Genomic DNA, 14,445 nt, shown 5'->3' with positions numbered 1-14,445 from the left:
CCTAATGATTTTTTTCTCAGTTGGTCAGAACAAAAGTGGCAGAAATGTTACTTACTTGTTCAGATGATATTTTCCAGTGAAAATTATTATATTGGTCATACTTTCAAGACGTAGAGTCTGTGATTCTGAAGTACAGTATCCACACAGGTGCGGTGACTGACAGCAAACAGATTCATCCGCGCTGACGAGCTGTGCCGAGGCACAACGCACGTACAGATAACTGTTCCGCATATGACTGCAATTGCATGTTTCAAACAGAGATGGCGACAAAGAGGAAAAACTGCGAACAGCAGATTTAAGTAAAAAAGGAAAAACACTTGAAAGACATTGATATATTGAGTTTGATACATGCATAGGGCTGTATCATATAGTGTTCTATGCCATATAATGTACTTCATGTGATAAGATTTCACTCCGTACAAAACTTCAAAAAACAGTTCTTCTCTGCTGTGACATAGTGGTGTATGTTACAAGTTTTGCACATCACTTTGGGTGTTCCTGCACATCCAGGAACCCTGTATCTTCCCTTCTTATAATACATTATGGCCAATGTGAGGTATTGTCCAAAACATCCTCAAAAAGTACCCCTTATCGCACAATGTTGCCCTGAGGCAACAAAAAGAGAATGTGAATTTTTGAATTTGCCTATTTTGGGGCATCATTAACTATGCACCGATTCAGGCTGCGGCCCCTTTAAATCGAGCGTCCCCTGCCCCCCGAGCTCTTGACTATAATACAGTGCATTTACAAAGTTCACAAAGCTAATATAACCCTCAAATGCATCTTTACAAGATGTTCGTCATGCATGCGTTGGATCATGTGAGTATAGTATTTATTTGGGTGTTTACATTTGATTCTGAATGAGTTTGAGGCTGTGCTCCATGGCTAACGGGCTAACATTACACACAGTTGGAGAGATTTATAAAGAATGAAGATGTGTTTATGTCACATAAAGGCACAGAGACGAGAGGGTAAGATCCAAACGCAGCTTTAATGGTGTGATCCAAGATCGTAGTCAGAAAGGCAAGAGTCAGAGTCCACAGAACAGTCCACAATAAACAAAGAAAACAAACACAAAAACCTAGTGACAGTAAATGAAACCTCAATAACAAAAGCAGAAACAAACAGGGTATAAATAGACAGACACTAATCATCAAACACAAAACAGCTGGGTGCAATCAGGATAATGAGTCCAGGAAGTGGGACATGAAATGGGAAATGAAGTTCACAAGTGGGGTGAGGAACAGTCCGGGTTGCTCATGACAGTTTATGCATTATACAGACTGCAAGTGTGTAAAAATGAAAATAGCGACGGCTCTCGTCTCCGTGAATACAGTAAGAAATTATGGTAACTTTAACCACATTTAACAGTACATTAGCAACATGCTAACGAAACATTTATAAAGACAATTTACAAATATCACTAAAAATATCATGTAATCATGGATCATGTCAGTTATTATCGCTCCATCTGCCATTTTTCACTGTTGTCCTTGCTTGCTTACCTAGTCTGATGATTCAGCTGTGCACAGATCCAGATGTTAATACTGGCTGCCCTTGTGTAATGCCTTGAACATGGGCTGGCATATGCAAATATTGGGATCATACATATTAATGATCCCGACTGTTACATAACAGTCAGTGTTATGCTGAGATTCGCCTGTTCTTCAGAGGTCTTTTAAACAAATGAGATTTACACAAGAAGGAGGAAACAATGGAGTTTGAGACTCACTGTATGTCATTTCCATGTACTGAACTCTTGTTATTCAACTATGCCAAGGTAAATTCAATTTTTGATTCTAGGGAACCTTTAAATGGTGCTTGATAGTGAGTCCCACACCTTACTGGACTGTTCTTTGGTACTTTCTCGACCTTTCTAATTGGTTGTAATCATTTAAAGAAAAATGTACAAAACATAGGGCTTAAGAAAACTTTGCTGTAGAGGGCTAAGTCTTTTGCTTTTGACTACGGGTGAATCTCCAATTGTCACTGATGACTGTCATTTAGACCTTTCTGGATTACAATCCACCATCAAAATTATAAGTTTAATTATTGCAGCTGCTGTGAGAAAAGGCAATAAATGATCTGCCGCCTACAGCATCCTCACATACGACATAGCCTACTAGCTGGGACTCCTTCTTTATGTAAACAGACGTGATGTAATGATACAAAGATGAACGCCCGCAATTTCCTGTGGAAACCCACCAGTACCACCTGAATTATAAAATTATAAACTTACCCTAAGGTAAGGAGCTAGTTTTGAACACTGGCCGGTTATGTACGGACTGCAGCTTTAATGTAGTATACTTTAAGATTCAATTTTAAATTAAAAATTTTATGGTGCTTTTCACTATGAAATTCAAGGCAGCCAATTTCTTGACAGCCCTATAATAATAATAAAAAAAAATGTAAAAAAAATTATCTCTCAAAGTATCTCTTTGAGCACATATAAAAAACCTTGACAGAGCTCTGTTCCCTTTTTAATTCTAAAAAAAACCCAAAAGGTTCTCTTTTTGGGTTAGTCTGTATAAATAGCTAAATAAACTCTTCTGTTTTTGAGATTTGTTGCTGGGTGTGTGTGTGTGTGTTTAGGGATTATGTTCAGCCACATCATGAGTCCATGTGTACAACATGTATAAACTTTATCTTCATCTGGATGGGTACAAGTGAGTTACCCCTGTTGTAATGTGGCCGTTTAAACTAGGCTATAGGTCACCCTGAACAGGGTCAGGTTTCTAGAATAATTAACATGATTAAAAGTAAGTAAAAAATGAAGCCCTCCCTTACAAATATTTACCATAGGGTAAATGTTTTTTTTTATTTTTTTTTTTTATTGCAAAACAAGAACAATATACATACAGAGGATCACAATGTGTTCAACTATTTTGTATTACATTTATAATAGCATCAAAGGAACAACAGAAAGAAGAAACAAACAAAAAAATAAATAAAAAACTACAGGGGAAAAAAAAAAGAAAACTTACAGAGTGTTCCAAAAAGAAAAGGATTCAAAAATTCTATACATCCGTATCGCTTTTTTATTTCATGCATCTTTTAGGGCCTCAATATAATGCTTCAATTCAATTTTAAACAATATAATGTTAGGTTTATTATTATTCCATTTCTGTTTGTGTATGTGATATTTTCCATACATAATTATTAAGTTAATCATCAAATTTTGCTCCAAAATCTTATTTTTATATAACAAAAATATATCTTTACCAGACAGCTGAATCTTTAATTTTGTTCATTTAAATATTAGATATTCAATATCAATCCAAAATGACTGGGCAAATACACATTCAAAAAATAAGTGTTTTATTATGGATTCTTCTTCTGAATGACAAAAGACACATGTAGTCTCCATGTCTCTGAAAAATCTTGAGACTACTTGTCTCGCTGGATAAATCAAATGAATAACCTAATATGTAATTTCTTTAACTTTATTGGTGAGGCAGTATTTACTAGGTAAACTCCAGACCTCTTTCCATTCAACCTGATTATATATCGAGTTCCAAAAGGGTTTGCATTTGGGCAATAATGTACATCTACATAATTTTTTTATATAAAAATTATTAAATTTTTTATCTATAATTTTCACACCATTAATACTTAACTGATCTGTATATAAGGGAAAAGGTTCAGAAGATATATTGCCTGATAAAAGTTGAATAAGACCACTAGGAATAGCATCAAATACTACTGCAAACTCCTTAGCAGTTACAGGGAACTTATAATGATTCAGGAATTCACAGTAATTAAAGAGCTGTCCGTTATTCTTAAATAGCTGCCTCACCAAAATTATACCATTATCGTACCAATTTCTATAAATTAAAGATTTCTTTTTAAACTTAATATATTTGTTGTTCCAAATCACAGAGTTGTGTGGAGAAAAGTTATGCTTAAAAATGAGCATCCATAATAAAAAAACCTGTTTATGAAAAGAAGAAAGCTTTATCGGAACCTTGTTTACATCAAAATTACACCTCAAAAAAAATTCTAAACCCCCCAATTTATCAAAAATTAATTCAGGGATGACATTCCAAATCTTATCTTTAGAGTTCAAGTAGTTCTTTATCCATTTGTTTTTAAATACACATGCAGTTTGCAGTATTAAAGTCAACTACATTTAGACCACCATCTTCAATTGGGTTACACATAACTGTTCTCTTTAAATAATGTGGTCTGTTCTTCCAGATGAAATTAAACAAAATAGTATCTACCTCTTTTATAACAGATTGTGGAACTCCATAGGGTAAATGTTGGTTTGCGTGGAATGTGGATGTTTGACTAACAGTCATGTGACTACATCTAAACCAATGACATCAGTTTCTGACACTTCTCTAAAATCATCAGGCTCTATCACTGAGCGTCTCGCTTTTTGGTCCATATAAAGAGGTCTACAACAAACACACTGAATCGGTAAGTCTGCTGTTTGTTTCGTTAGTTGCCATTGATTCAGGAATGGCAGGGAAGAGGTGTTACCGCGCGCTCCTCTCTGAAACAAAAGACACGGGCTCTATTTCCGGTTTTACGATGACGCTCTTTTGCACACGGTCTGGTTGAGGTGCTTGTGGTGTTGTGTGCAGAATCGCCGTCCAGAACGCGCTTAATTTCGAGCGTGGTGCGCGTGTGGACTCCCGGTAAGCAGTAAATAGTGTTGCTGTATGGTCAGTCCGTTACGCGTGTAAAAATAAAGTTAGGACGGGAGAAATTCTGCGTGCAGGAAAGCATCAACTAGGCCGCGTGACGCCTGTTCTTCCACATCAGTTCTGTTGCATCTGTTAAATTTGCAAGTAGTGATTTCATAGAACATAAATGAAATCGACTCTGCAATCCAGTAAAGAAACTTCATTGTGTTTGTCAAACTCATTGACACTGTCATTATTATTGTTGTCTCAGTGTGTGTAAACAGCTGTTTGTGACGCGCGGCGTGTTTAGATGATAAAGTATGTCAGAAACACCAGTGATGGAAATGCATTAGGGCGAAATTCACCTGATTCCGGTGTGCTGCTGTTTCTTCCAGGTCTTTTCAGAAGCATATGGAGTCGTTTGCTATGGCATATTTTATGAATACGGTGTCCCACCATTGCTTTTTCCCTTTACAGTAGGCCTATTAGAGCCACAAATACTATGATTTTTTTTGTTGTTGTTGTTGTGAGACTTGATTTTTTGTAGCTAGTTTTAAATCTACATGTATTCCAATTCCCCTTAAAATTATTTTTGGACTGTTCTTCCTCTGAGGTCTTGAGCTTCTGTACTTCTCTATCAATAATTGCGTGGGTTTTGTTTTTAATAATTATTTTTACGCACAGCGGAAATTGTCACGAAAGATTTCCTTGTGAAAAAGTTTTGCGAACGCACATAAATTTGTTCTTAAGCTCGCTATAATGTTAATGGAATGAATTTTAAATAAGATGCCTACCCAATTTAGTAATTTGCATAATACACGCCCATCTGTATCCATATAAGGGTCATCTCCGCAACCTTTCTTTTACAGCCTTCCTTCCTTTGATGAAATATGTATTTAAGATGAAATACCTATGTTAAATTAGTCTTAACACGTTTATAGTACCACCCAAAGTGTGTTTTGCATATGTGTGATATCAGTTGTCTCTATTAAGTCTGTCATTTAGGCTACATAATATTCTAATGAGAACATGCTTGGAACATGGCTTTTAATGGTGAGACTTTTGTTTTTATTATTATATTATTATCGGCCATAATTTTCAAATTGGTGCATCCCTAGTTTCTATATTTTTCCCATAATTTTGAATACATTTTGGTACAAAAGCTATTGATGAAGGTAGTGAGATCCATTATTTTGAAATGATCTATTTAATTAGTTTTCAATTAATTGCAGTTCAAAATTGAATTATTTTTAGTTGTTAACTACTTGTTTTTGGTAATTAAAATGAATCTTTCCATTTTCTCGCATTATAAGGAAACTGGGGTGACGGGGAGTTAAAAAATAACTTTTTATTCTGTTTCAGAATTGTAATGCTGACATTGTGCTGTTACAGCATTGTGACAATAACCAGAATATTTTTCTCTGTTTTAGGATGCCAGTATGATTGGCTGGTGGCCACGCCTCTTGCCAGTGATGTCACTGACATTGCTGTGGGCATGTTCAGTGGGGGCAGGTTCAGACTGCACATCTATGCCCACTGAGACTGATGTTCGAGTAGCAGAACAGGCACAGCAGCGCCACCTACATGCTCTGTTTGACAAGTATGGCCAGAATGGGAGTATCTCCTTAGAAGGCCTGTACAACCTACTAAAGGGGGTGGGGCTTGACCGCATCCGGAAAGTGATGGTCCATCACCGTGGAAACGAACATAATCATACACACTCGCATACTCACGAGCACGCTCATGTGGACAAACTCACCACACACACGCATCACGTCACCAGCAAGAAGGGAGGTATTGATCATAATGTGGAGAAGAGTGACCCCATCCCAAACGTTCAGCCTGATAATGCCTCTGGGAAGAAAAGCCAGTCGGATGCTCACCACAATCTCTACATGAAAATGAATCAGGAACTGACCACACCTTTGACTACACCGTCTTACGTCACAAAATCACGGCGGACCAATCGTAGTGCTGACTATGATTTAACGCAGGACCACGACTCCTATAACCACACCCAGCCCAATGCAACACAGTCTAACCACACCCACCAGCCTGAGGACACACCCACCCATGTGCACGATGACCACGATGAACATGAACACGGCCATAGCAGTCTAGAGGTACACAAACACACAAAACCCCCTAGTTCTCCCCTTGAAAATCCCTGACACACCTCACTCACATAAATCCTGTCTTTTGTCAGTGTCAAAATGCCTCCACAATCCTGCAGTCACATGGCATGACAAAGGAAATGGGTCTCTCTGTCAAGGACTTCAGTTACCTGTGCCCTGCCCTTCTCATGCAGATTGATTCCAAGTCTTGCCTCCTGCACAAGGATGACCATCCAGGTGAGATTTTGTGCCTGTAATTTACATACAGTTGTATTTTTGAATCACAGTTTTAATTGTTGATTTGCATAACCTGTATAACAATTTGCTTCCCTCCCCAGATCATTCCCATCATCACAACCACCACCATCATCATCATCATCATCATCATCCACATAATCAAACCGATGACAGAAGCCCAAGGAATGCTTCAATTAACATTGGTAAGTATTGTTACTTATGGTTTTTAAATATAACAAGGCTAATTAATAAAGATCAGAATCAATTAGAGATACGCAATACATTCAGAAATCATCATAATTGATCCAGAATCATTTCTCGATTTGCGATGCATCAATATATTGTCCCAGCCCTAATATTCATTATTTTTGTTATGGTCCATTTATAGAAATTACTTTATATTAGATAAACAGCCAGCCACCTGAGTGAGTAGGTTCAATCAATGAAATCATAGCATTATATCTGTAGGAGTCCTTTTGGTTTAATTAAAATGCATAAACTTGGGAATGACACTATTAAAATTCTAAAAAATCAGTATTAAATACTACAAATGAATTCACAACATTACAATGTACAGTAAAAACATGGATATTCATTATGAAATTTGCTTAAAAAATACATTTATAAGTGTGTATAAAGATTAACTTTTAAGTGAGCAAAGATAATCTAAATGTAAAATCAGAGGAAATGTTCTTGCACATTTAAATATCCTATATCTATGGAAGCTTGTTTCCGTCACTGAATAAAAAATAAAAAAAGTAATTGCAAATTTTTCATCTCACAATTCTGACTTTTTTTCTCATAATTGTTTTATATAAACTCATAAATGCCAGTTATAAAGTCAGAATTGAGTAATATAAAATTGCAGTTGCATGTTATAAAGTCAGAATTGTAAGATACAAACTCGCAATTGTGAGGGGAAAAAATTGCAAGATATAAAGTTGTAAGTCTTTTTTGTGACAGAAACAAGCTTCCATACATATCTACTGATACCGCAAAAAAAAAGAAGAAAGTCCTAACATGAAAATAATGGGTCTTTGGGGTTTGTTTGGATCAATAAGTGTGTATGTTTGTGTTACAGCATGGGTAGGAGGGTTTCTCTCGATCACTTTGATCAGTTTACTGGCATTAGTCGGTGTGGTTTTGATCCCACTCATGAACAGAGTTTGCTTCAACTTCCTGCTGAGCTTCCTGGTGGCCCTTGCAGTGGGCACTCTCAGCGGAGACGCTTTCCTACACCTCATACCACATGTAAGACACTATTTAGCACTATTGTTTTTAAGCTCAAACACAAAAATGATTGCCTCCTTTTTTTGGTCTATGTTTTACTTGTTACGGATATGATATAGTCGTCACCTTTGCTGTGCTTGCATATTTACGGATGAACATACACTACCATTCAGAAGTTGGGGCTCTGTAAGATTTTTTAAAATATTTTTAAAAGTCTTTTATGCTCACCAAGACTGCATTTATTTGATCATAATAAAGTAATAATAGTAATATTTTGAAATATTATTGCACTTTAAGGGGTTAATTCACCCAAAAATGAAAATGATGTCATTAATTACTCACCCTCATGTCGTTCCACACCTGCAAGACCTTCATTCATCTTCAGAACACAAATTAAGATATTTTTGATGAAATCTCTTTGACTCCACAATAGACAGCAATATAGCCACCTCCTTTGAAGATCCAGAAAGGTACTAAAGATGTTGTTAAAGTCGACGTGACTGCTGTGGTTCAACCTTACCTCTCAGATTTCATCAAAAATATCTTAATTTGTGTTCTGAAGATAAACGAAGGTCTTACAGGTGTGGAATGACATGAGGGTGAGTAATTAATGACAGAATTTTCATTTTTGGGTGAACTAACCCTATAAAATAACTGTTTTCTATGTTAATATTTTAAAATGCAATTTATTCCTATGATGCAAATCTGAATTTTCAACATCATTACTTCAGTCTTTAGTCACATGATCCTTTGGAAATCATTCATATGTGATGATTTGATGCTCAAGAAACATTTCTTATTATTAGTGATGCTGAAAACTCTTGTCGCTTAATATTTTTGTGGAAACTAAATTCTTAGATGAATAGGAAATACAGCATTTTATTTGAAATGGGAATCTTTGTAACATTTAAAATCTTTACTGTTACTTTTGATTAATTTAATGTATCTTTGCTTAGCTAAACTTGCCTAAACTTTTGAATGGTAGTGATACACATTTTTTCTGTAATTTGCAAGTTTTCTCATTGACGTATGATTGTCGTCTGTCAGTCTCTGGGTCATCACCATCATGGCCACACAGAGCACCATCAACACGGTGAAGAGGTGGAAGAGGATTCCCTTCGGCCTGTGTGGACAGGGCTCACGGCTCTGAGTGGAGTCTACATCATGTTCCTCATTGAACACTTCCTGACCCTCGGCAAAATGTACAAAGACAAAAAACAGAAGGTCAGTAAAATGTACAAACACACAAAATCAAAATACAAGGTAAAGATCTCATTTAACGTCATAGTCATGTTTAACATTCTTTAGCTATTCCGTAAGTCATAGTATTAATTCCCTGAACATTGTAACATGGATGTTGCATGGAGGTGTTCCTTGAATTTCTGTAGTTTAAGGAATTATCTCTGTGTTTTAGGTGCAGAAGAAGGTTGATCTCACCACAGAAGTCTTGGAATCTGAGAAGTTGCCATCATTACAAGACAATGACGTCAAAACACTTGACGGTAACTATTTTTCTGATGCTTGTTAATGTTTTAGGTTTAAAATGAAACATGTCTTACATGATATGTCTATAACATCAGGTGTTGAAACGAATGGCGGAAGCGCATGTGGGCGTGGCGTGACAGAGGAAGAAGAGGTGATGTTGGGGGCGGAGCTGTACTCCGACATAGACTGTGAGAATAAATGCCACTCCCACTTCCATGACACTGTTGGCCAGTCAGATGAGCAGCATCATCATCACCATGACTACCACCACATACTGCATCACCACCACTCCCAGAACCACCACCCGCACACTCACACACACAGACACACACAATCCTACTCGCTACAGCACTTCCAGCAGGCTGGTGTGGCCACACTCGCGTGGATGGTCATCATGGGAGACGGACTTCATAACTTCAGTGACGGACTTGCCATAGGTAAATTTTACACACACCAATTGAAACCTTGGACCTGGCTATTTGTTGTAAATTTGAAACCATGCAATTTTTTTTATATATATATATATTAGTAGTCAAGATTTGAAGTGGATCAAAAAAAAGTTTATCAAAGTTCTAAGAACTAAGTTGTCCTAAGAAGAAGGTTTTAGGACATATATACACATATACACACACACACTAAGGCTTTTGGCATGAGGAACAGCATTTACAGATTGTGTGCTATTTTGTATTTCAGGGGCTGCATTCACAGAAGGTTTGTCCAGCGGTCTTAGTACTTCAGTCGCTGTGTTCTGCCACGAGCTTCCACATGAGCTGGGTAATTTTCTGTCATCGTGGTGGCAGTTTGTTTGACATTAGAAATGTATCAGAATATGGAAGGAACCAAAAGTCAGGTTGTTGTCTATTGCATTATGAAGAAATGTTTCTGTTCTCACTCACCTCACACCTCATCTTCCTCTTTTATGCAGGAGATTTTGCGGTCTTGCTGAAGGCAGGTATGTCAGTAAGACAGGCCATCCTGTACAATCTGCTGTCGGCCCTGATGGGATATCTGGGCATGATCACAGGCATTCTGATCGGTCATTATGCCGAGAATGTTGCCATGTGGATCTTTGCTCTCACAGCTGGGTTATTCTTGTACGTCGCTCTCGTGGACATGGTGAGTTGCACAGAAAGAAGAGATGCTGTGAAGTGTGAAGTGGGCAGATTTAATAGGCTGTCTACTAGAAATACTACATCCTCAGCAGGGTTATTATCATTAAAGGTGAGGTAAGCCATATTTCAAAAACGCTGTTGGACATTGTTAGGGGCCGAGCACCGATGGTTTGAGGACCCTATAGTAATTGCTCAGTCAGTTATTCTTATCCAAAATGAATCACATTTTTGAGGGCCTAAACGTGCTCAAACTCATGAAACTTTGCACACGCGTCAGAAGTGGTGAAAATGTACATCTGATTTGGGTTTCTGAATTAGGTATGGCAAAATAGCTCGATAGCACCAACTACAAAATTTCAATTAAGCGCCCTTCGCACTACGTTTCACGTACAGGTATGAAATTCGGTAGACACATGTAACAGCCCAATACCTACAAAAATGTCTCCTAGGTGCAAAACCTGAAAACCCAACAGGAAGTGAGATATTTTGAATTTTCTCTGCAAAATTTGTGCAGGTTTTGCCATTTCCAGACGTTGTATGTTAACAAACTCCTCCTACAGCTTTAATCAAATAAAAAAAGGCCTTCGCAACGTTGAATTGCGAAAATCTTGAGTTTTCGTCGAATGGCGCATCCGTGGCAGCCTGACAAATTGGGATGTTTCGCCATCAAACAGGAAGTTGTTGTAACTCAGGCATACAATGTCTGATCTGCAACAAACTTCACATGCTTTATTAGAGTCCTGGCCTGAAGACATCTACATGACAATATTCAGTTACGGTCATAGCGCCACCTGTGGGTAACAGTAAATTACATGTACACTCGTCATAGAGATTTAACCAGATCAACATCATATTTGATCAGTCTAATCTTAAGGCCATAGTGATGTTAAATTGCAAAGATCTTGAGTTTTTGTTGAAGGGAGTATCTGTGACGGCTTGATAAAGTCTGATGTTTCGCCATGAAAGAGGAAGCATACTCAGGCATACAGTGTTTGATCTGCCCCAAACTTCACATGTGATAGGAGTCCTGGCCTAAAGACATCTATATGCCAATATTCATTTAGTCATAGCGCCACCTGCTGGCAACAGGAAATGGCATGCTTTACACTGTAATTCACTCCCAGAAACATATTTAAATATGCCATGAAGTACCAAAAATGCTAGAAACACGTTAAATCATGCAACACTTGGCTATGAAACAGGAAGTTATTGTAACTCAGGCATACAATGCCTGATCTGCTCCAAACTTCACGTTTGATAATAGTCCTGGCCTAAAGACATCTACATGGCAATACTCAGTAGTAGTCAAAGCACCACCTGTTGGCAGCAGGAAGTGTGGCACGTCAAAAAATGACTTTGCCATATTTCTCCTGCATTTACTCACTTACATGCATGTCGCCCACTATTCACTGTTTTCCTAAGGGTGTGATGGCCCTTTCATTGCTGCTTGCAGCTTTAATTGATATTTGAAATCAACCTAAACAAACCAAAAAATTCGGTCTCGAACCCCGACCACTGCTGGCAGGCGAGGCGAGTTCAGTAACAATGACACTAAACTCCGCATTCTCTAGCGGTTGTCAGTTCGCAGTGATTTACCTGCACAACTCTCACTATCTGACCACACGCAATGCGAGAGTGGATGTCTGTTTATCACAGCTGATGCGCAACAAAATAATGCTTCCTGAAAAAATAAAGCGCAGATGATGAACGAATGAACGACAAGGAAGCACAAAAAATGAACGTACAGTACACGAGTAAATACAAACAAGAGCTTGTTTTTTAGTCGCCAACAACACAGCAGCTCCAGACAATCAATGACACTAAAACCCAGTGTTACTCACATGTGAAGCAGAATCAAAGCAGCCTCCGCGTCTGTTTTCAGGCCTTCCTGCTTAGCTCTCTCCAGCGCTTGAAAGCCTTTCTAATAACGTGGGTCGTAAAGCTCTTGCCCAGTCATGAACCTTCATTGCAGTGATATTCTTTTGAGCTCTTTTGTATTCTCTCATCTCTCTTTCTGCAGTCTTTCTTCAAATCTCCTTCTTGCTTGTTCTGTCTCCTCAACTGTCATACGCCCCCTAACACTGGTTGGCTATATGTTTGTTGTTGGTATCGGTCTGACTAACTTCCAAAAAGTGTTTTTGGCTTACCCCACCTTTAACTTTTTTGTTAATTCCTAGCATGTACTTTGTGCTTATCTAACTGAAACAGTGATTTCTAAAATGATCTGTATTCTGTCTATACTGTTTTTGTAGGTACCCGAGATGTTACACAATGATGCAAGTGAAGCGGGCTTCAGTCACTATGGCTTCTTCCTCCTGCAGAATGCTGGGATACTCCTGGGATTTGGCATCATGCTTGTCATTGCTGTTTTTGAGCACAAGATACAACTTGACATTGGCTTCTGAACTAATGCAATAATCTAAAGACGTCACTCCACAAAAATATCTACTAACATAGGTCAAAGAGCATTGATCTTGCTCACCTCGTGTCCACCTGTTGAAATGCCTGAGATATTATTTAATCTGTGAAAATAGTGGCAGCTGCTTAATATGCACGAATAATTGTCCCCTTATTTGTTGCTTGTGCGAGAAAAAAAGTGTTAGTCTTGACTGTTACAATTTCAGTATCAAAGAGAAACTTGAGTTATTTTATTTGTTTGTTACACAGTGATGTACAGTAGCTGTTGAAGTGAGTTACATTGTTTATTTTGCACATGATGTTCCTCCAACATTCCAGTAAAGTATTGAGTGTCCCATGATGCCTTTGTCTGATTTCTGTCTGTGCTGTATTTTAACTCAAAGGTGCTAAAGAGGATCTTTTCGTCGACTGAGAAACCAAAGACTGTTAGTGAGTTTTTGAAATGAGCGCATGCGTAAGAACAACCCCCCTCCTTCACAGCTCATTTCGAGGGAACGCCTCCCAAAACTCATGCACGAGTATTGGAACACGAGTGTTTACCACCGGCATTCGCTGTGTCGTGTTAGTGGATTCATTATGTCGGACTCACTGCAGGTAACTCATAATCTGCAGTTGTTACTCCTGTCTCCTGACAAAAACATTGCATGCGGTGCCTGTATCCGCTTGTTAAGTCATGACGTAAGGAACGCCGTTTCCGGGTCCAAGCCTCGACTCGTTTCACTTGAGAATGCCATCGACGGCCATTTATGAGCGCTATTTATTCATATTAAACATTAATCACATTGAAAAGTTAAACATTTTAAATACTTACAGTCTACACAACAGTCTCTGTGCTCACAGCGTCACATACATTAATATTTTAACAATTTATAAAAGACGAATCATTGTCTGGCAATCTGGAATTTTGATATGGATATAAAGGTTATGATTATTTTTTTTGTAGTATTACACCACATCATTATTATTATTATAATAATAATAATAATAATAATTTGTTCCGCCCCTCCTCCACTGTGATTGGACAGCTGGGTAAAATGTGACAGTGACGAGCACTGCCCAAAGATGAACAGTTAAAAAAGTAAAGACAGGGCAAATCAACTCGTGAAATATTATTATGGTACGCAGTGCATCAAAATGCAATGTCATCAGTTTGCCTAAATTAAAATACAGAACGTTCAAATGTTTTACGCCCCACTTACATGTGGTAGGGAGCAGGTG

The 14,445-nt window shown here is 37.9% G+C and overlaps 1 protein-coding gene across 3 annotated transcripts; it reads left to right on the top strand.

The window, feature by feature from the left end:
• The first annotated feature begins 3,989 nt into the window (after positions 1-3,989).
• slc39a6 (solute carrier family 39 member 6) lies at positions 3,990-14,439 on the top strand. 3 transcript variants are annotated; one of them, XM_067362541.1, is made up of 11 exons: positions 3,990-4,422; positions 6,062-6,754; positions 6,838-6,982; positions 7,084-7,185; positions 8,064-8,233; positions 9,260-9,436; positions 9,627-9,714; positions 9,793-10,134; positions 10,391-10,471; positions 10,623-10,813; positions 13,062-14,439. In XM_067362541.1, the coding sequence occupies exons 2-11, from the start codon at positions 6,071-6,073 to the stop codon at positions 13,212-13,214; spliced, it is 2,133 nt and encodes a 710-aa protein (XP_067218642.1). In that variant the 5' UTR covers positions 3,990-4,422; positions 6,062-6,070; the 3' UTR covers positions 13,215-14,439. The 3 variants fall into 3 exon arrangements, with proteins under 3 accessions (XP_067218642.1, XP_067218643.1, XP_067218641.1); XM_067362542.1 differs by lacking the exon at positions 3,990-4,422 and adding an exon at positions 4,555-4,643; XM_067362540.1 differs by lacking the exon at positions 3,990-4,422 and adding an exon at positions 5,217-5,684.
• Positions 14,440-14,445: the final 6 nt, after the last annotated feature.

Source organism: Chanodichthys erythropterus, chromosome 16 (assembly GCF_024489055.1).
Source record: "Chanodichthys erythropterus isolate Z2021 chromosome 16, ASM2448905v1, whole genome shotgun sequence".
Lineage (NCBI taxonomy): Eukaryota > Metazoa > Chordata > Actinopteri > Cypriniformes > Xenocyprididae > Chanodichthys > Chanodichthys erythropterus.
The sequence above is the reverse complement of the archived record's forward strand: the minus strand, read 5'-3'. Positions and strand labels throughout refer to the sequence as shown.

Bases quoted from the DNA above. Each gene is read 5' to 3' on its own strand.
- slc39a6 (XM_067362540.1), top strand. From the start codon at position 5,661: ATGCTTGGAACATGGCTTTTAATG. The intron at 7,186-8,063 runs GTAAGTATTGTT...TTTGTGTTACAG, and splicing joins GAATGCTTCAATTAACATTG to CATGGGTAGGAGGGTTTCTC. The intron at 9,715-9,792 runs GTAACTATTTTT...CTATAACATCAG, and splicing joins TGACGTCAAAACACTTGACG to GTGTTGAAACGAATGGCGGA.